The 20,727-nt window shown below is 39.4% G+C and overlaps 5 protein-coding genes across 5 annotated transcripts; all 5 read left to right on the forward strand.

Moving 5' to 3' along the window:
• The first annotated feature begins 2,043 nt into the window (after positions 1-2,043).
• LOC127506814 (histone H1-like) lies at positions 2,044-3,369 on the forward strand. The gene has a single exon (XM_051883645.1). It carries the CDS (start codon positions 2,083-2,085, stop codon positions 2,701-2,703), a length of 621 nt encoding a protein of 206 aa, XP_051739605.1. The 5' UTR covers positions 2,044-2,082; the 3' UTR covers positions 2,704-3,369.
• An 899-nt stretch (positions 3,370-4,268) lies between these two features.
• Positions 4,269-5,403, forward strand: LOC127506866 (histone H2A). Its single transcript, XM_051883702.1, has one exon. It carries the CDS (start codon positions 4,966-4,968, stop codon positions 5,350-5,352), a length of 387 nt encoding a protein of 128 aa, XP_051739662.1. The 5' UTR covers positions 4,269-4,965; the 3' UTR covers positions 5,353-5,403.
• A 564-nt stretch (positions 5,404-5,967) lies between these two features.
• LOC127506850 (histone H3-like) lies at positions 5,968-6,444 on the forward strand. Its single transcript, XM_051883686.1, has one exon. The coding sequence runs from the start codon at positions 5,993-5,995 to the stop codon at positions 6,401-6,403; it is 411 nt and encodes a 136-aa protein (XP_051739646.1). The 5' UTR covers positions 5,968-5,992; the 3' UTR covers positions 6,404-6,444.
• Positions 6,445-6,959: 515 nt separating this feature from the next.
• On the forward strand, positions 6,960-7,670 carry LOC127506906 (histone H4). Its single transcript, XM_051883750.1, has one exon. It carries the CDS (start codon positions 7,306-7,308, stop codon positions 7,615-7,617), a length of 312 nt encoding a protein of 103 aa, XP_051739710.1. The 5' UTR covers positions 6,960-7,305; the 3' UTR covers positions 7,618-7,670.
• Positions 7,671-8,248: 578 nt separating this feature from the next.
• On the forward strand, positions 8,249-8,843 carry LOC127506893 (histone H2B). The gene has a single exon (XM_051883735.1). The coding sequence runs from the start codon at positions 8,418-8,420 to the stop codon at positions 8,790-8,792; it is 375 nt and encodes a 124-aa protein (XP_051739695.1). The 5' UTR covers positions 8,249-8,417; the 3' UTR covers positions 8,793-8,843.
• The last annotated feature ends 11,884 nt before the right edge of the window (positions 8,844-20,727 follow it).

Genomic DNA, 20,727 nt, shown 5'->3' on the forward strand with positions numbered 1-20,727 from the left:
GGATGACCGCAAGCTTGAGAATACTGTCAAGTAAAGCCAATTCAAACACTTGGGAGAGCTTCACAATGAGTAGAATGAAGCCGGAGTCAGCGCATCAAGAGTCACCACACTCAGACATCTTCAGGAAAAGGACTACCAAGCCACTTCTGAACCAGAGACAAGGTCAGAAGCATCTTACCTGGGCTAAGGAGAAAAAGAACTGGACAGTGAACAGTGGTCAAAAGTCCTCTTTTCAGATAAAAGTAAATTTTGCATTTCATGTTGAAATCATGGTCCCAGAGTCTGAAGGAAGACTGGAGAGGCACAGAATCCAAGCTGCTTGAAGTCTAGTGTGAAGTTTCTGAAGTCAGTAATGATTTGGGGGGGGCGTGACGTCTGCTGGTGTTGGTCCATTGAGTTTTATCAAGTGCAAAGTCAATGCAGCCATCTTCCAGGAGATTTTGGAGCACTTTATGTTTCCATCTGCTGACAAGCTTTATGGAGATGCTGATTTCCTTTTCCAGCAGGACTTTAGCACCTGCACACAGTGCAAAAACCACTTCCAAGTGGTTTGCTGAGCATGATATTACTGTGCTTTATTGGCCAGCCAATATGCCTGACCTGAATCTATGGGATATTTTCAAGAGAAAGATGAGAAACAGTCGATCCAACAATATACAGATGATCTGAAGGCTCAATAGTGCCTCAGCAGTGCCACAGGCTGATCACTTCCATGCCACACTTCACTGATGCAGTAATTTGTGCTAGGAGCAAGTCATTTGCTGTAATATGTCCTGCCGATCAAGTATTGAGTGCACAAAAGAACATACTTTAAAGAACTTGAACTTTTCTGTTTTGCAAATCCATTTTTTGATTGATCTTAGGAAATATTCTAATATTTTGAAATACTGGATTTTGGACTTTCATGAGCTGTACGCTCTAATCATCAAAATTTAAAAAAAAAACTTTTGAAATGTTTTACTTTACATGTGGGGAATCTAGAATATATGAAAGTTTCATTTTTAAAAATAATTTATAATAAAAAAATGAACTTTTTGATGATATTCTAATTATATGACCAGCACCTGTATATCTAAAACATATAGTGTAAAAAAATGACTATTTTGTGAATTAGCATTTCATAGTGGTTAAATCCAAATTCAACAAAACTACAGTAAGTGACCTGTGCTTTATTATTTACATTTATTCATTTAGCAGATGATTTTATCCAAAGTGACTTACAAATGAGGAATACAAGCTTAAGGAGGCAATGACAAGATATGCTAGCGTTGCAACACAAAGTTTCAAACATTGTCCAGAAAAGTAAAAGCAAGGAGGGAAATAAGAAATAGTGATACAAATAAGTTGTATTTTAAGGTGAATTTTAATAAGGAGAAACAAATATGACGCCTTACATTTTCATTTAGTGATATGGTGTACATCACCTTATGAAAAACTATTTAACAAGTTCAAATATTAATACTTGCCCGATCAGACTTAGGCTATATATTTATTACTATTACTATTATTATTATTATTAAGATGAGGGCCAGACAGGAGAGTCACAAGCAGACTCGGATCCTCCATGATGTTCGTGTGCTTGAAGCTGCCCAAAACAACAGCTGTATGAAAGCCTCCTCACGCCCCTCACTAATGCTGATTTTATTAAAGTTGCATTCAGACTGTTTGCTGAACACACAGCGGACGCGTTCAGGCTTTTATCAACTTTTCCATTAAAACTATCCATCAGATTTACTTGCGGCTTTTCCCCGTGGCTGATGCTCGACTTGGATTTGATCTGACGGAGGCAAAAGAAACATTTCCTCTTCGCGTATTTTAGTCTCCAGTGAAAGCTCAGAACCTCTGCTCGGTGCTCAGTTTGTTTTGACTGCGTCAAACTATTTTACCGCTCCACGTTTGTCCCAAATGTAAGAGAAGAAAACACAAACGTGAGAGGCTCGTGGAGGCGCACAGACACTGAACAGGGCAGGTTGAGTCTATAAGGTTCTCATGTGTATTTTAAGAGCGCAGCGGCGCTCGAGCGCAGTTCATTGCCGAAATCAGACAGCGTTTGAAAGACTGTAGGTCCGACTCCAGAGAGATATGGCAGAAACTGTTCCAGCCCCGGCTGCTGCCGCCCCGGCCAAAGCGCCCAAGAAGAAGTCAGCTGCGAAAGCCAAGAAAGCAGGTCCAGGCGTCGGTGACCTCATCGTCAAAGCTGTGTCCGCATCCAAGGAGAGGAGCGGCGTGTCCCTCGCCGCCCTGAAGAAGGCTATCGCCGCCAGCGGCTACGACGTGGAGAAGAACAACTCCCGCGTCAAGATCGCCATCAAGAACCTGGTGTCTAAAGGCACCTTGGTGCAGGTCAAAGGGACCGGCGCCTCGGGTTCGTTCAAGCTCAACAAGCAGCAAGCCGAGACCAAGAAGAAGCCGGCCAAGAAAGCGGCTCCTAAAGCGAAGAAACCCGCGGCCAAGAAACCCGCTGCTGCCAAGAAGCCCAAGACCGCAGCGGCAAAGAAGCCCGCCGCAAAGAAATCGCCCAAGAAGACTAAGAAACCCACCGCCACAGCCACCAAGAAGGCGACGAAGAGCCCCAAGAAGGCAAAGAAGCCAGCAGCCGCTAAGAAAGCAGCCAAGAGTCCCAAAAAGGCCAAGACGGTTAAACCTAAGGCGGCGAAGCCTAAAGCCGCCAAGCCTAAAAAGGCAGCGCCCAAAAAGAAGTAAAACCTTTGCTGTTTTTCCTCAACGGCTCTTTTAAGAGCCACCCACTAACTCTGTCTAAAGAGCAAAACTCCGATGTTACTGATTTGACCTGTAATTTTAATCATTTTGACTCTTGATGTTTGTGAGTTTAAAAGATGAAAACACTTTACATATAATAAAAAAACTAAGAATATACATATATAATATATATATATATTTTTTTTAAAGTTTATATATGTATATATATATAATGATAAATTCATATCACAAACCCCCTGTAAAGCTGCAAAACAGCTGATATACTCAGAGATAAGACTCTGGATGCAGGCCCACTACATGATAACTGAATCATCAATAAGTTCATAAGTAAATCAACTTCACCTGACAAATGTGCTTCAGAAACACAAAAGCCAGAGAAAAAATGATGCTGAAAAGTCAAGGATCAAGAGCCCAACTAAAGCGAACACTTACCTCCATAATGATGATTTCAAGCTTTATTAATTTCAATAAAACATCAACATCTAAACTTCAGTTAATTCTTAATAAGATGTTTTGTATGAAAGAAATAAAGTCAGACTGGTTTGTAATAAGTGAAGATGCAGAGATCTAGAGAGATCTGTTAGTGTGGTTATCATTGTGCTGAAGAGTAGAGCCTGTGCTTCAGTCAATGATGAGCCAGAAACACTTGATGTTATGCTGCATGTTCCTTTATTTGAAGACAGTAGCTGCTAATACAGTGATAGTTATATCAGCTCATGCATGTGCTGTTGCAAGCTAATTGTTAACTACAAGAGTTTTACAATTTACAGAGAAAGATTTAGGATATTTTACCTTATAAATTTTTTGTTTGGCAGATGTTTCTTTATTTATTTACTTTTTTTTTTTTTTTTTTTTTACAGTGTATAGTAGCCAAAAAGCATTTATAGTGAAACAGATTTATTGTTGTAGATTAATAGTGCAGGCACTGTGTGGGCCTAGTGAGGGCTTCCTGGAGGCTAAGTGAGGGCTGCCTGTGCAGGGCCAGCGCTAAGGGGCCAACGTTTTGCCCTAAGTTGCCCCGTAAAGGGCCAGTCCAGGCTTGTTTGCAGGGAGGGCAGGGAACTATATTATCACCATTATTATTTTCATTGTACATAAATTAACTTAAAATTCAAGATGCATATTTAGTGTACTTAGATACGTTGACAATTTGGCACTTGTCAGCATTTTGTACAAAGGTGGAACTGAAATAAATAAATTGTATCATAGTTATATAAATTCCTTTCAGAATTGGTGCAAACTGAGTGCACTTGAGATAAATGTGAATAAAACTAAGGATTTAGTTGTTAATAGAAACAAATGTGAATTCTCTGAACAATTGCAACCCTTGATACTCGATGGATACCAGTCAGTAGTTTAAATAATTAGGAACATTTAGATACAGAAACAGATAGTCATTTGAGTTTTGTTGAAAATATACATTATATTTTTAAAAAGGCAATGCAGAGATCACATCTTATTCTGAGGATAAAACACTGACGTAAGCAAGCATATTTTAGAAATGGTCTATATTATAGGAATCATGTGGATCGTATTACGTCTTTTAATATGACAATGTGGTATGGAGTTCTGACTATTAAAGCAAAGCAAAAATTGAGTGGTTCATGTAGCTAGTGCAATTGTAGTTAAGACACAAAGGAAACTGGATAATATATATTTATCAAAAGTTCAACAAAAAGCATTGGTTATTAGAGGTTTCCTCTCATCCATTACATTCTCAATTTCAGTTGTTACAATCAAGGAGACATTTTAGACAACCTCCAGCCAGTAAAAATGTGTATTATATGAAGTTTTTTTTTTTTTTTTGCAAACTTTTAAATGTTGAGACACGGAAATGAGTAGGTGTGGACATGGATGCATATATTTTATATGTACACATGGGAATGCCATTGTTTTATATCTTTCTTTCTTTTCTTTTCTTATATATATATATATATATATATATATATATATATATATATATATAATGTTGTGTTGGTGTCCTTGTGTATGGTGTATAGTGAAGCCAAAGGCAAATTTCCACTTGGGGACAAGTCTAAAGTCTGTACTGCATAACCCGATCACCAAAAGGGGGTGGGTTTTGGAGACATATGTGTTGGAGGGAAGTTCAGTGATTGGCTTGAAATCTTAACAGACTGTCAACCAATGAGCGACGAGAACGTTCGCTTAAAGGCAGTACATTGAAACCAATGTTTTCCATTCTTTCAGCGTCATTTGAAGAAGTAGCTGTAATCAACAGTAAAAATGAGTGGAAGAGGTAAAACCGGAGGCAAAGCGAGAGCCAAGGCAAAGACTCGCTCATCCAGGGCAGGACTGCAGTTCCCCGTCGGCCGTGTTCACAGGCTTCTCCGCAAAGGCAATTATGCTGAGCGCGTCGGTGCTGGTGCTCCTGTTTATCTGGCGGCTGTGCTCGAGTATCTTACCGCTGAGATCTTGGAGTTGGCTGGAAATGCCGCTCGGGACAACAAGAAAACCCGTATCATCCCCCGTCATCTGCAGCTGGCGGTGCGCAACGACGAAGAGTTGAACAAACTTTTGGGCGGAGTGACCATCGCTCAGGGCGGTGTGCTGCCCAACATCCAGGCTGTGCTGCTGCCCAAGAAAACCGAGAAACCCGCCAAATCCAAATAAGCGGTCACAAGTCTATCTTATTGAAACCCAAAGGCTCTTTTAAGAGCCACCCATTTTATCTGATAAAGAGCGCTTTTCTTTAACAATTTAATAAACCAAACCCATTCCGTTTATGGTGTTATCTTATTTACTTTTCTTTAAAACAATGACCCATCAAAACAACCAAATGTACGATTGCTCCCTATGGGCGTTTATAAATACAATAGTAGCAGGATCAAAGTGTCGTAATGAAAATCCTGTAACTGTTTGATAGAGGTGTTTTTTTTGGGGGGGGGTCGAGTGTTTTGCTCGGTTGTAGTGCTTTATACAGACGTGATTTTGTTCGAATCTGAGATCAGCACAACCTTTAGAAATAAGGTGAATATTCCATAAATAAACAGCAATGTGAGTATAAAGTCTCTGGGTGTGTTATACTGTTTAATGAGCAAAACAGAACAAAGCACATTGAGCGGGAACCGTCCGCTTGTTTGAAAAGATGGAGCGCGCAGTCATAAGCACACGTCACAAATCAGCCAATCACAAGCCTCGGCACCCTCCCGACACTGTGAGTTCATGGCCGTGCAATGCTTTAAAAGCAGACGTGTAACACAAAACAGCATTTCCAGCGCAAGCAGAACGAAAAGAGAAGTGGACTGCAGCAATGGCAAGAACCAAGCAGACCGCTCGTAAATCCACCGGTGGCAAAGCACCGAGGAAGCAGCTCGCTACCAAAGCCGCCCGTAAGAGCGCTCCAGCAACCGGCGGCGTCAAGAAACCCCATCGTTACAGGCCCGGGACCGTGGCTCTCCGAGAGATCCGCCGTTATCAGAAGTCCACCGAGCTGCTGATCCGCAAACTGCCCTTCCAGCGGCTGGTGAGAGAAATCGCTCAGGACTTTAAGACGGATCTGCGCTTCCAGAGCTCCGCTGTCATGGCCCTGCAGGAGTCCAGCGAGGCTTATTTGGTCGGTCTGTTTGAGGACACCAACCTGTGCGCCATCCACGCCAAGAGGGTTACCATCATGCCCAAAGACATTCAGCTGGCCCGCCGCATCCGCGGAGAGCGCGCCTAAACCCGCATCTGCCACAGCAAACTCCAAAGGCTCTTTTAAGAGCCACCAAAATTGCACTGAACGAGACAACTTCCAGTTTAACGCTTAATATGAGTCTAAAATTGCTTTAACACTAGCCTCGACTTTCTCTACATCATAAGTTATCAGTATTGAGTAATGGTAAAGGGCAGAAAAAAAAGTAAACGATATCTTTTTATATTTGTTTTAATGTCTTGGAGAAATACAGAGTTGATAATTTATTTAAATGAACAATATTTGTACAAGAGATTTTTTTATATATATATATATATATATAAATATAATATAAATTTATTATTATTTTTTTTTTTCTGGCAAAAGAACAAAAAAAACAAACAGTTGGCTATTTTCCAACTGTTGAATTAGTTCATCCAGTTTTTATCAAATCTTCTAGTTACTCACTATAGCAGCATGGTCTGTTTTGAAACTTTTATGGCATTTTGAAAGCCAGAGAAGAAATTGCTACCATGCAGATGCAAATTCAGTTAAGGTGAGACCTACAGTATAAATCACAGAGGCCTGAAATCATATTCTTTCTGCAAATATATCTGAACTAATAAAAAATACTAAACTGTCAATCTAGACTAGCACATTTCGTTGCCGTTCAGTATCTCTGTATATGATATGACGATATTATAATGTTATCCTTGTCAAAAAAAATCTTATAAAACTTGATTTTAATATTAAACAATGAACAGGCCTCGTTAGATCAGTGTTAGGATTAAATCACAGTGTTTTGTGCTCGAAGTGTATTAAGGGGAGGGACATTGTGCGCCTTGTGACGTGGCGTTAGTTTCTCTCAGGTCCTGTAAGCAAATGTAAAAGGCCTCCCAGTAACATTCGTCTACCATTGTTTATCATTGTTTGATAGAGTTTTGTTAAACATGTCTGGAAGAGGCAAAGGCGGTAAAGGGCTCGGAAAAGGAGGCGCCAAGCGTCACCGTAAAGTTTTGCGCGATAACATCCAGGGAATCACCAAACCCGCCATCCGTCGTCTCGCTCGCCGTGGCGGTGTCAAGCGCATCTCCGGTCTGATCTACGAGGAGACCCGCGGAGTGTTGAAGGTGTTTCTGGAGAATGTGATCCGCGATGCCGTCACCTACACCGAGCACGCCAAGAGAAAGACCGTGACCGCCATGGATGTTGTGTACGCGCTGAAGCGACAGGGACGCACCCTGTACGGCTTCGGAGGTTAAACGACTGAAATCAAGAAAAACTACTTAAACCCAACGGCTCTTTTAAGAGCCACCCACTCTGTCACATAAAGAGTCAATGAACATTTCTAAAACGCTTTGTTTATAAAATCGAAAACAAACGTTAATTAGTTTAAATGATTCACAGTAGTGTATGGGGATTCAGTACTTTTTCATTTCTTTTTAATCGACAGATATCTAAAGTAAAAAAAGACTTCTTGTTTTACTCAATGTTTAGTAATGTAACAAACTTAAAACAGGGTGGTTTACATAATAAAGAAGGCAAGTTAGATCAGAAGTGAAAATACAGGAAACTTTAACGACGTTAAGTTCACACAAATTGGTTTTTATTTATTATCCGTTATTTAAACGGTTCAGTTTCATGAATCAATGAAATCCTGATCAAAAACTGCTTTTAAAGGGTGTCTAACCGTTAATGTTCTCTTTCCTGCAAAACTCCCTCAAGGGGTTTCAAACTTACACGATGGTTCACAATATTTGTATAGAACCGCTTATTTTCTCAAACTAATAGTAATAAAAAGAGCGGGAAACGAAACAAAGGAAACAGTCAGGGTGTAGTTCAAACATTGAGCTGTTGGCGGCGGCGCATGTGATTGGCCCTTATTCCGCTCTTGATGCTTTGAATTGTCCAATGAAATACAAGTTCATGGGTTTGGCCTCTCAAAAGAGGCAATCAGATGATTCTTGTATCTTTTTGAAAATTAGCATAGGGCAGTAAATAAATATTGCTATATTGCTCCTGAGTTTACATTGCTCTGTACAGTTTGTGATCAAGCAGCATCATGCCTGAACCAGCAAAGTCCGCGCCTAAGAAAGGCTCTAAGAAGGCCGTTACGAAGACCGCCGGTAAAGGAGGAAAGAAGCGCAAGAGGTCCAGGAAGGAGAGTTATGCTATCTACGTTTATAAAGTCCTGAAGCAGGTTCATCCTGACACCGGTATCTCTTCCAAGGCGATGGGCATCATGAACTCTTTCGTCAACGACATCTTCGAGCGCATCGCCGGTGAGTCGTCTCGTCTCGCTCACTACAACAAGCGCTCCACCATCACTTCTAGAGAGATCCAGACCGCCGTGCGTCTGCTGCTGCCCGGAGAGCTGGCCAAACACGCCGTGTCCGAGGGTACCAAGGCAGTGACCAAGTATACCAGCTCCAAGTAGAGATTCAACCGAGACTATCAGCGACCCAAAGGCTCTTTTAAGAGCCACCAATCTTCTCGTTAAAGAGCTTCTGTTACAAACTAAGTATATTAAGTATCGAAAGATTGAATTGGAAGTCGTTGGATTTTCGTTCTTATGTCAGTAATTTGATCCGTATCTCATTCTAAGGTAGTTTAAGTTATTCAGCGATCTATCCAAAAATTATTTTGTTTAATTATTGCAGGGTTATTGAGGTAATTAAAAGAAGAAATTTAAGTGTCACAATTAGCAATATGTAGATTAACAAATAGGAAATGGAGTCGATCGATCCCAAACTAAGATCAAATGGGTCACATGTTAAGGATAGTATGCAATTCTAAAACATTAATCCAAAAGACTTTGAATTAATACATAGAAAAGGAACAAGTATATCCACATCGTAGGAAAATCATACAATGTGAAAATTGGAGACTGGTTTATAGGTTTCTCAAGTGGTTGTGTATATATAGAATATATATAGGATTAAAAGAGTTTGTTTGTCTTTTTCAACAAGAATTAAGTGAGTTATAGCTCTCTGCAAATTCTTTAGAGCAATAAACCACCTTATCGTTTGGTATCCATGGTCACTGAGGCCTTCTTGCCCTAGTTGGTCTTTTGGGGGATGGGTACACAGACCCCAGAGTGACTTTTAAAGATTATTTGTTAAAAATAACCACAAGGAGGGGGGGTGTCTCTCACCATAATGTATAATATATAATATAATATAATTGTTACATGTGCATTCTGTTTTGGACTTGTTTTGAACTTGTGTTGTTCCATTTCCAGCCACTAGTTAATCACCATGGTTACTGAGCACTCCAATCATCACATTCAGCTGTGTCCAATCACCCCCTTGTGTTCCTGTGTATATAAGCCCTGTGTTTCCTGTCTAGTATTGTGTGGTATCTTCTTGTATAGTGTGGTTGTCTCCCTGTTGAACCTGTATGTGGATTACCTTTCCTGTGGATTTATTAAAGATTGTTATACTTCTATCCTCCTCGTCGTCGTCGTGCGTGCTTGCTTACAGCCACTAGTTGTAACAATAATAAAGTCATTAATATATATATATTTTTTTTGTCCATTTTTAGGCCAATCATGAAATTTTATGGTGATTTGCACATTTTTCCATAGAGTTGTTGGGGGTGATGGGGGGTGTTGTCTTATTTAGAGAGCTATTTGAGTAGTCAGTGAAGAAACATAAAGTACCTGACACATAAACCTTTGTAAATATGGCTGGGGTCAAATTGACCCCAGTGGGGAAAAATTTTTGCTAGATTTGAGGGTAATAGGAGGGTTAATCTGATTGAGCTTCAGGCCGAATTCCACCGGGTCTCTACTGCGTGAATGAGTTTGTGCTCTGGCAGTTGCAACTGAGTTCTTCTTTTTCTTCTTCTTCGTTTTTTTTAACAGTGGCTGGCAACCATGAGTGGCAAGCCATGAGTGATCCTCAGCGCTAGTGGCCAAGTGGAGTGTGCGCATTGCACATGCATGGCTGGCATAGCAGTGTCTTGCACACACGTCGGGGCTGTCCTGTTTAAAATTGAAGCAGCAGTCCGGATACAGGGGATCAAGAACGGGGTCACTGATGTTCCAGCCTACTGGATGATGCCCGCTAATGTCGAGAAGGTCCAAGTAGAGGTGCGCTACAAGATTGACTTCACCTCTGGTGCAGCTAAGAGGGTTGCACTTGACAAGTGCATTAGTGGGGAGAGAGGGATGTCAGGGATACGTACTCGTTCTGTCACTGTGAGTTCTTGTTCACATGAGCCCACACTTTCAGACCTGTCACCCTTGCTTCAGATTATGCTCAAACCAGGGATGTTTGTCTTTTTGGGATGGAGGAGTACTACCATCATTATATCGATCCTGTTAAGCCACATGTAGTGCCAAAGTCCCTACAGCACCTTCGTGACCCAGGAATGGATGAATGCAACCTACATGACCTGCTCCAGCATTGCAAAACCCTCACACACCTGGTAGCGGTAGCAGAGACACAGGCAGCTGCAGTGGAAACTCGGACAAGACTGCAGCATCGATCACCTGTCTGGTACACATCAAGAGCAGGAAGAATAACAGCTTCTAATATGCATGCCGTTGTGTCCACTAGTGTTCACACTCCAGCTATATCAACCGTGTCAAGAGTGTGCTATCCCAAAAAAACCAGCAACCTCAACTGTCATCAGATGGGGGATAGAAAATGAAGAATCTTGATACTTGAAGTTTACACTGCTGTTACACCCTAAACCTGTTGTATCTATCCATCTATAGTTAACTATCTATCTGACAGTTGGACTTGAAGTTTACAGCACTGTTACATCTTACACCTGTTGTATTTGCACTATTGTAGAACTGAACTTTTCTGTTCAATAGTTATTTGCCTTTTTTTACCTACTGCATTGTTACCTGTGTTGTTGATACTTGAAGTTTACAGCACTTTTACTTTTACTCTTACACCTGTTGTATTTGCACTACAGTAGAACCGAACTTTTCAGTTCTATTCTTTTATTTAACTTATTGCCTTACTTGTCTTTGATACTTTATTGACTTTTTGTGTTAAGGATAGACTGACCATTTAACCCTCTGGTGCTCCTTATTGGGGAGTCAGACTTGTGATCTTCACAGTCACAGACCGAACACCTAAAATGTAACTTTTTTTCACCCCAGTAAAATAAATGTAATATATTTTTGTTCAATAATATTATCTTTTTTTTTATTTTGTATTTTGAGATAATTTCATGGCACTAATTATTATGTAATAGTTACAATCAATTTCTGCCCATTGGGGAAAAAAAAAAAAAAAAATAACAAATATATTTTTATATTACTTTTTTTTTTTTTTTTAATGAATGCAGTATTGCATGTTAAAATAGTCAGTGTAAAACATTCAAAAGTATATATCATACGTAAAATAACATTTTAACATGTTTGTGTGTATGTATAAGTACATATACATGTGTAATATCTATGTGTTCTATATATATAGAACACATAGATATTACACATTATGTGTTCTATCTATATATATATATATATACAGGTGCTGGTCATATAATTAGAATATCATCAAAAAGTTGATTTATTTCACTAATTCCATTCAAAAAGTGAAACTTGTATATTATATTCATTCATTACACACAGACTGATATATTTCAAATGTTTATTTATTTTAATTTTGATGATTATAACTGACAACTAAGGAAAATCCCAAATTCAGTATCTCAGAAAATTAGAATATTGTGAAAAGGTTCAATATTGAAGACACCTGGTGCCACACTCTAATCAGCTAATTAACTCAAAACACCTGCAAAGGCCTTTAAATGGTCTCTCAGTCTAGTTCTGTAGGCTACACAATCATGGGGAAGACTGCTGACTTGACAGTTGTCCAAAAGATGACCATTGACACCTTGCACAAGGAGGGCAAGACACAAAAGGTCATTGCAAAAGAGGCTGGCTGTTCACAGAGCTCTGTGTCCAAGCACATTAATAGAGAGGCGAAGGGAAGGAAAAGATGTGGTAGAAAAAAGTGTACAAGCAATAGGGATAACTGCACCCTGGAGAGGATTGTGAAACAAAACCCATTCAAAAATGTGGGGGAGATTCACAAAGAGTGGACTGCAGCTGGAGTCAGTGCTTCAAGAACCACTACGCACAGACGTATGCAAGACATGGGTTTCAGCTGTCGCATTCCTTGTGTCAAGCCACTCTTGAACAACAGACAGCGTCAGAAGCGTCTCGCCTGGGCTAAAGACAAAAAGGACTGGACTGCTGCTGAGTGGTCCAAAGTTATGTTCTCTGATGAAAGTAAATTTTGCATTTCCTTTGGAAATCAGGGTCTCAGAGTCTGGAGGAAGAGAGGAGAGGCACACAATCCACGTTGCTTGAGGTCCAGTGTAAAGTTTCCACGGTCAGTGATGGTTTGGGGTGCCATATCATCTGCTGGTGTTGGTCCACTGTGTTTTCTGAGGTCCAAGGTCAACGCAGCCGTATACCAGGAAGTTTTAGAGCACTTCATGCTTCCTGCTGCTGACCAACTTTATGGAGATGCAGATTTCATTTTCCAACAGGACTTGGCACCTGCACACAATGCCAAAGCTACCAGTACCTGGTTTAAGGACCATGGTATCCCTGTTCTTAATTGGCCAGCAAACTCACCTGACCTTAATCCCATAGAAAATCTATGGGGTATTATCAAGAGGAAGATGCAATATGCCAGACCCAACAATGCAGAAGAGCTGAAGGCCACTATCAGAGCAACCTGGGCTCTTATAACACCTGAGCAGTGCCACAGACTGATCGACTCCATGCCACGCCGCATTGCTGCAGTAATTCAGGCAAGAGGAGCCCCAACTAAGTATTGAGTGCTGTACATGCTCATACTTTTCATGTTCATACTTTTCAGTTGGCCAAGATTTCTAAAAATCCTTTCTTTGTATTGGTCTTAAGTAATATTCTAATTTTCTGAGATACTGAATTTGGGATTTCCTTAGTTGTCAGTTATAATCATCAAAATTAAAAGAAATAAACATTTGAAATATATCAGTCTGTGTGTAATTAATGAATATAATATACAAGTTTCACTTTTTGAATGGAATTAGTGAAATAAATCAACTTTTTGATGATATTCTAATTATACGACCAGCACCTGTGTGTGTGTGTGTGTGTGTGTGTATATATATATATAGTAGTCAACATTTGAAGTGGATCAAAAAACGTGACTAGTGAATATATAAATTATTTACATTTTATATATGTACATATAAAATTTAAATACATAACATATTGTTGCACAATAAATCTAAATTATATAAATACACACAATACATGAACATATCTACACAGAAATGTTTATGTTGGATGACATTCCTTGAGAGCAATCGATTTGACAGCATTAATTTCTTAGTTCATGGTTTCATAACAACGCTGGGGCACATATTAGTCAAGGCACAGCATACAGTCCCAATCTTGTCCAGGAACATCATGTCCTCATCTCTACATGGGAGTGCCACACTGATTGGAATGATTCTATTCAGTGTGGTGTACACATCCAATCATCCTCTCCACATGCACCCTGAGGTGAGCTATCTGGCGTGTTTCCTCCACATCTTTTGCATTCAGCTGGCTGCATCCTCTTGTGAAAGCAGGTATTTTCACTTCTGCACACAGGAGTCCAACACTGTCTCTGATGTCAAACCCATGATCTGCCAGCAGGTAACAGTTGATTAAGAAGGCCACTATTCTCCGTCACATGCTTGTCACTGACACGACCTCCACACCCTTTGTAAATTAAAGATATAGATCCTCGTGGTGTAATGCCAATTAGATACTTTAGGGTGTGATGGTGTTTGTAGTGGGGAAATGTCTGTGCTCTAACTTTGAGATTTGATGCTCTTTCAGTACGAATTTAAAAGCAGTCCACAATAACTGACACACGATTGCCAAAAGCCTCAACAAACTGATGTGGCATGATGGCTTGCAAGCAATGTCTGTCTGGCCAGTGCACCAGAGGTTTGAGATGTCTAAACATAGTGCCTGTGGTATCTCTGAATGTGGTGGACACCGTCTTTCGATCCACAGAAAAGAGGTATGCAATGTGCTGAATTGGCAAATTCAGTCTGAGGCGCATCAGTGTTGAAAGTAGCATCTGAAAAGGTGAGACTTTTCGGCCAGTCTGTTGCAGGCAGGGAAGAAGCTGTGTCAGCACACCCATCAGAAGCACAAAACACAGAAGTCCAGTGTAGTACCTGACCTTCGGATCATCATCGTTAAAAGAATTCTCTTCCATGTTCTTTTCAGCAAGCTCTTGAGTCTCCGGTTCTCCTCTAACAAGCGGTCAATTTCAGCACGCCTACAGCTACAAAGTTACAAAGCTTCTGCAGTGTTGTCATTTGGCCCTGCGTCTTCCATCTGTGGACCATCATCTGCTATTGCAGCTTCATCCTGGCCAGCTACATGTAGCGCTGCGTGTGCAGCGCCATCCTCAGTGATAGCTTTTTGCCTCCTTTTACATCGGTTAAACCACCCACACTCCGTTGCTTTGACTTCTGTGTGCCCGAGATGCAGCGATGGAACCCAGTCTGGATCACACTTTAGCATTTCATAGGCTGGTTTGCCTTAAATAAAAGACTGAATTTATTTAATTAGTTATGTAGTTATTCAAGTAATTTGTAGTGCAAAGTTAGCAATGTAGCAACAACTCCATGCCATATTTACATGCATTGCTTTAACAACAAAATCAGTCAGATGTGTTTTGTTTTTAACATACCTTTGTGGAAATGCAGTGAACAAACAAACATGTGCCTGGGGATGTTGGTGAAAGTAATACTTTTCCGTCTAACTGCTGCTACCCACGCCATGCGACGCCGTTTTGTTAGCTTGGAGACTTGGGATCCAAAGTGCTTTTTCCAAGCTGGAAAGCTGAAAAATCGAACTCCATTTGACAGTCGGCGTACATGCCGGTTGTGAGTGCGATTGTGGCAATTAACAATGCAACAAGAGTTCACCATTGTAAATTATTTTTGCAGAATAAAGTAAACTAAAACTTTGCGATCACAATCCAACACAGTGTCTACCGCAGCTCCGTGACCTAAACTCCCAACATGCATTGCGTTGCTGACGTCACGTTCCCAGACTCTATATGATTCAGGGTGTGTTGTTTGTAAATGTTTAAAAAGGTTGCTTGTATTGTTGTTGTGTGTGACTCTCTTATCACAAATATTGCAATCTCCAATATTTTTTTTTCTACTGTTGAGAAGTAGCACCACACCACGCTACATTTCCTGCTTTCTGTCATCGTGCCATTTTCCGTGCGTTTTGTGATTGTGAATGGCATGTCACACTGCACAGCCGCAGACCACCGTGTCATAACACCGGGTCCGTGAGAGTTTTTCTTTTTTCTTAATATCATACACCGTCCTCAATCAGTCTGCACACACTGCTAAAAACATTTAGTTACGCAGAAATTATTAATTTAATTAAGTATCAATACTTTGCAGAAAATATTGCTACCAAAATAGTAGCTTCTGAGTATTGATATATCGATACTGCAGCATCAATGTGCACATCCCTAAATAAAACAAGTTTTTTGAGAATTTATCTTATCATCTTAGATTTTCTCTACATTCTTATTGCGTTGCTCTTTGTTACAGTATGTGTTATTTTCAAAATCTTCAATGCTACTGTGATGGTCGTAACCACTACAGTATTTACAGTAGTTCTGTTGGGTTGGGGGAGTACAGTACCTTCTGGTCCCATTTCCTCTTTATGAATGGGGTAGCTTTAATAGTTGCCAAGTCCGCTTATAATCCGGCGACTTTTGGCTTCTTTTTTTAGCAAGTTTCGTTAAAAAATCATGAGTTGCGGGTTGCGTTTTTTGGGGCTTATTTTAATAAAAATATTTTTGCTTGTAAGGAAAATCTGACAAGCAACTTTGTTTCTTTACATTTATGGTCGCCGTTTTCTCCAATGCATTGTTTGAAACTGTCTCATTACAGCTAATAGCCAATCAATGCAGTAATATAAATGCTGTAAAGTAATTCATCAAAGCATTAAGCCCCCTCCTCCCCTCTCCCCTCATTGGAGAAAAATCACATTCAACGTGTAGGCGTGTGACGTTGTAATCCAAGTGATGATAGTTAGACGGACATAAATAGACATGTAAATTTTCGCAAACAATGGCACCAACAAAGTGGTCCAAGTATGGAAAAAAAATACAACAAAAACTGGGAAAAGGATACAAAACTTAAAGACTGGATATCTCAAGTGGTCAGTGATCAAAGTAAAGCAATGTGCAGGTACTGTAAAACGGAGATTCGTGCTCACCATGGAGACCTTCTACAACATGCAAACACAAGAGGAATTCCAAACCATTTTCCTCAACCCGTCTAACAGATATCAGTTTTACAGTGTCAAAACCTTCTACTATAAATCAAAAGGCTGAGCTTCAGCTAGCAAGCTATATTGCTTGCCACACAGCAGTCAGTTCAGTTGATCACTTGGGTGAATTAGTAAATTCGGCCTTCGAAAAGGACTTGAGCATCCATCGTACTAAATGTACAGCACTTCAACAATGTAATAGCCCCAAAGACTTGCTGAAAGATATTGGAGAGACTCAGTATTCGCTGGTAATCGATGAGAGCACAGATGTCGCTACGGTGAAGCAGCTGTTTGTGGTAGTGCATTACTTCAGTGTCTTATTGAACAAAATTGTTTCAACATTTTAGGACTTAGTGGATATGCAAGAGAGATGGCTGAAGCAATCGCGACAACACTTCGTTTCTTGACAGTATCGGTCTTGATTTCAAAAAGTTCGTAGGTATCGGAACTGATGGTTGTAGTGTCATGGTTGGACAGAAAAACTCTGTTTATACTCACCTTCTTAAAAAGAATGAGAAACTACAAATGCTTAAGTGCGTGTGGCATTCGATTGAACTTTGTGCCAGCAAAGCCGCTGATACATTACCTCGCAATCTCGAGTTTTTAATTTCAGATTTGCACAACTGGTTTTCTCACAGTGCACTGAGGAGCAGAGAATATGCCAAAATTGACCAATTAATCAACCCCGGTGAAGCACCACTGATGCTAGTGCAGCTTTTAGGCACTAGATGGCTCTCCATATATGACTGCTGTGTTAGTGTACTAAAGCAATGGGACGAACTGAAGATACATTTCCAGCTGTGCAAAGATGCCCAGCCAGCACATGACCAGCCTTCAACGTTGAAATATGGTTGAAATAATGTCAGTTGCTGTTTCAACATTGAAACAACGTTGAAACGACGCTGAAACAATGTTTAATGCTAAATGGTTGAAAACACAGCGGCACATGACCGGAATTCAACGTTGAAATATGGTTGAAATAATGTCAGTTGTTGTTTTAATGGTGAAACAGCATTGATGCAATGTGGAGTGTTAAATGGTTGAAAAAAAGGTTAACAAAAAACATTTATATATCAACATTAAATACAATGGAATTTTCTTCCTTTTAAATTATTATGATCATTATTATTTTATTACTATTTAACAATATTTTGATTATGAAACCTTCTCAAAAATCTACATCTTAAAATATAATTAAGTTATAATCTAGTTTCAACCTCGGTAGAGCAGAGCAGGAGAAACTTTTTGCCTCATGTGGTTTTGTGACTTATGGTTGTATCCATGCCTAAACAATTTACTGTGCATTATCATTCATTTTTATTCATACACTGCATGAAAACACCATTTGATGAATTAATTAAACAACACAGGTTACAACTAATGCTGCGTTTACGCCACCTCGAATTTACCGGAATCTTGAGATGACAACACATGACGACGTATTTGGAGCTGTTCACGTCCTCAGACTGGGAATTATGTGTTTCTATGGCACCACTATCAACTAAATGAATCTACAGCGGTCAGGTGGTACAGTGGTCACGTGGAACACGTGGAAGCTTTCAGAAAACTCCTAGCTTACAACCTGTAATTACGATCTCTATAAGGATGTGAACGCTTTTTACGAGCCAGAATCTCGTAGTAATTAACTACATTACCACGCAAAATAAAATGCTATTGGTTGTTTTATCTTACTATTTTGGTTATGATTAGTGAATCTGACTGTCATTCAGGAAACCGGCCAATGAAAATGTTCGCACCTTTCTAAGTTTGAAAATATGATCGTTATCATAAGTGTGAAATGCTGCTCTGGGATATGCTCGGTCGGTCCCAAATTATTTTATATTTGCCAGTTACATTTTTATTTTGAGTGAATTTCAGTTGTGACATGTCAACGGAGAACAGCTATAATGTGAATACAGAGAAAAAGGTCCGACAGGATATGTGAGGTCCAGCAAACATGCCAGTGTGGGTTTTCTGTGGGACAGTGTGGGCCCACACGGGCCCCCCGGTGGGTTACCTCATACAGGGCCCACATAAGTTTTTCACTGTGGGGTCAACATGAAAGTTTACTGTGGGCAACCCACCATGTTAACAGCACAGCACAGTAAAGTTAAATCATTGTTTTAAGATTAAAAGCTCAAGGCTCAGGGTTCATCAAACTATTTTTTAAAGATTCAGTAAAATGTCATAAATGTCATTACATTCAAAAGCCTACACCATACACTGTAAAAAATTGCTGTAAAAAATGGCCAAATTTCAACAGTAACATGCTGTTTTCTATTAAAACAGTAATATACCTTAGAAAACAATGCATTCTGGGTAATATTTGATGTTTTCGAGACTGAGCAATACAGCAATACACTGTGAATTAATAGCGCTCAAAGTCGACACTCAGAGGCTGTGTTCCAAATCACACCCTTTGCCCTCGTTCACTATTCCCTAAATTAGTTCACTAATATAGTCCACTTGACAGAGTGAATGAAAACACATGTGTGAATTCAGACACTGATGAACACCTGCTGTTAACAAGCAGAATCAATGAATGAAAAAGAAACCAGAACAGGAAAAGATAAAATCACCTGAAGATAAAAGAAGACATCAAATCTCTCAAGATCTAATTGTACAACTCCACAAACAGCATTACCAGCTTCACTTATTACAAACCAGACATTTTTGTCATACACATACACATTTAAACGCACATACCTATAGACTAAACAAATAAATGAACAGCAAGAATGCATTAAAAGTCTTCTGTTTTCAGTTAAAAAGGTGTCATTTAAGTTAATAATTATGATTTTTACAATGGAAGTGATTCAATCAAAAACGTACTTTAGCTCGATAAATTTTTTTTTCCTAGAGCTGCTGTAAAGCCAAAACAATCTCTGTCCAATAATATCCTTTTTATTACTGTGAAGCTGATTTGAAACAATCTGTATTGTGAAAAGCGCAATATGAAGATGACTTGACTTGACGTCTACAGAAATTCTTTTTGAGAACTAACAGAGGTTTAGATGTTGTTTTATTGTTTCGTTTGACGTTACCATGCTGGAGATCAGTGTTTGCTGGGCTCTTGACCCTTGATTTGTAAACATTAGTTTGCTGTGTCTTTAAACACATTTGTTGTGGCAAAAAAAGCCAAAATAAAATGTTATCAGATGAGGTTAGCTAATTTATTAATGGTCAAAATCATCTAATGGCCAGATTCATTGATCTCGTCAGAGTCTAAACTAGATTGTTTTATATTTTTGATTATGGTATCCCTGTGATTCTCCAGCATGAGATCCATCAGTGTTGTGACAACCAGATAATATGAAGGATTTTTAAAACAGTTTGTGCGCAAAACATTTTGAACTACTGAATCATTCAGAGTCACACAGACATCAACAATTGGCATATGAATCTCAACAATGGTGACAATCAAAAGATTCATGCTGCAATGCATGCCGGGTGCAAAAATCGTCCATTACTCCCAGCATGCATTGCGACATGAATAAATTATGTCACTGAATTGCCTGGTTATTTTCTTTAATTCTTACTGTTTGCCTTTATTTTTGCTGTTGTTTTGTGTTGACTTTTAGTAATGTGTTTTATGATGTTCAGAGTTGATCTTTTATCTTTTTTGTTGATTGTCACCATTGTTCACATTCATACGCTGATTCTTGATGTCTCTGTTTATCTAAATGAGGTCATAGATCAAATATTTTTTGTAAATGATGATTTTAAAAATCCTTCTTAATGGATTGCTTTGCATTGCTTGATCTTAAGCTGTAGTATCACAGTGTTGGCAATATAAAATTAAATTTATTTAATAAAATCATTTGATAATGAATTAGACACTGGACAAGTTCAGTGAACCAAGCATTATATGATTATTATAATCAAAATATAACCAACACCACCTGAGCACAATTTTTATCAAGGGTCAAGAGCCCAACTAAAGCAAACACTGACATGGAAATGTCAAACAAAACAATAAAACAATATCTGACGCTCTGTTAATTCTCAATAAGAACTTCTGTATGTCTGACAGAAGTAAAGTCAA

Source organism: Ctenopharyngodon idella, chromosome 24 (genome assembly GCF_019924925.1).
Source record: "Ctenopharyngodon idella isolate HZGC_01 chromosome 24, HZGC01, whole genome shotgun sequence".
Lineage (NCBI taxonomy): Eukaryota > Metazoa > Chordata > Actinopteri > Cypriniformes > Xenocyprididae > Ctenopharyngodon > Ctenopharyngodon idella.

Bases quoted from the DNA above. Each gene is read 5' to 3' on its own strand.
- LOC127506814 (XM_051883645.1), top strand. From the start codon at position 2,083: ATGGCAGAAACTGTTCCAGCCCCGGCTGCTGCCGCCCCGGCCAAAGCG.
- LOC127506866 (XM_051883702.1), top strand. From the start codon at position 4,966: ATGAGTGGAAGAGGTAAAACCGGAGGCAAAGCGAGAGCCAAGGCAAAG.
- LOC127506850 (XM_051883686.1), top strand. From the start codon at position 5,993: ATGGCAAGAACCAAGCAGACCGCTCGTAAATCCACCGGTGGCAAAGCA.
- LOC127506906 (XM_051883750.1), top strand. From the start codon at position 7,306: ATGTCTGGAAGAGGCAAAGGCGGTAAAGGGCTCGGAAAAGGAGGCGCC.
- LOC127506893 (XM_051883735.1), top strand. From the start codon at position 8,418: ATGCCTGAACCAGCAAAGTCCGCGCCTAAGAAAGGCTCTAAGAAGGCC.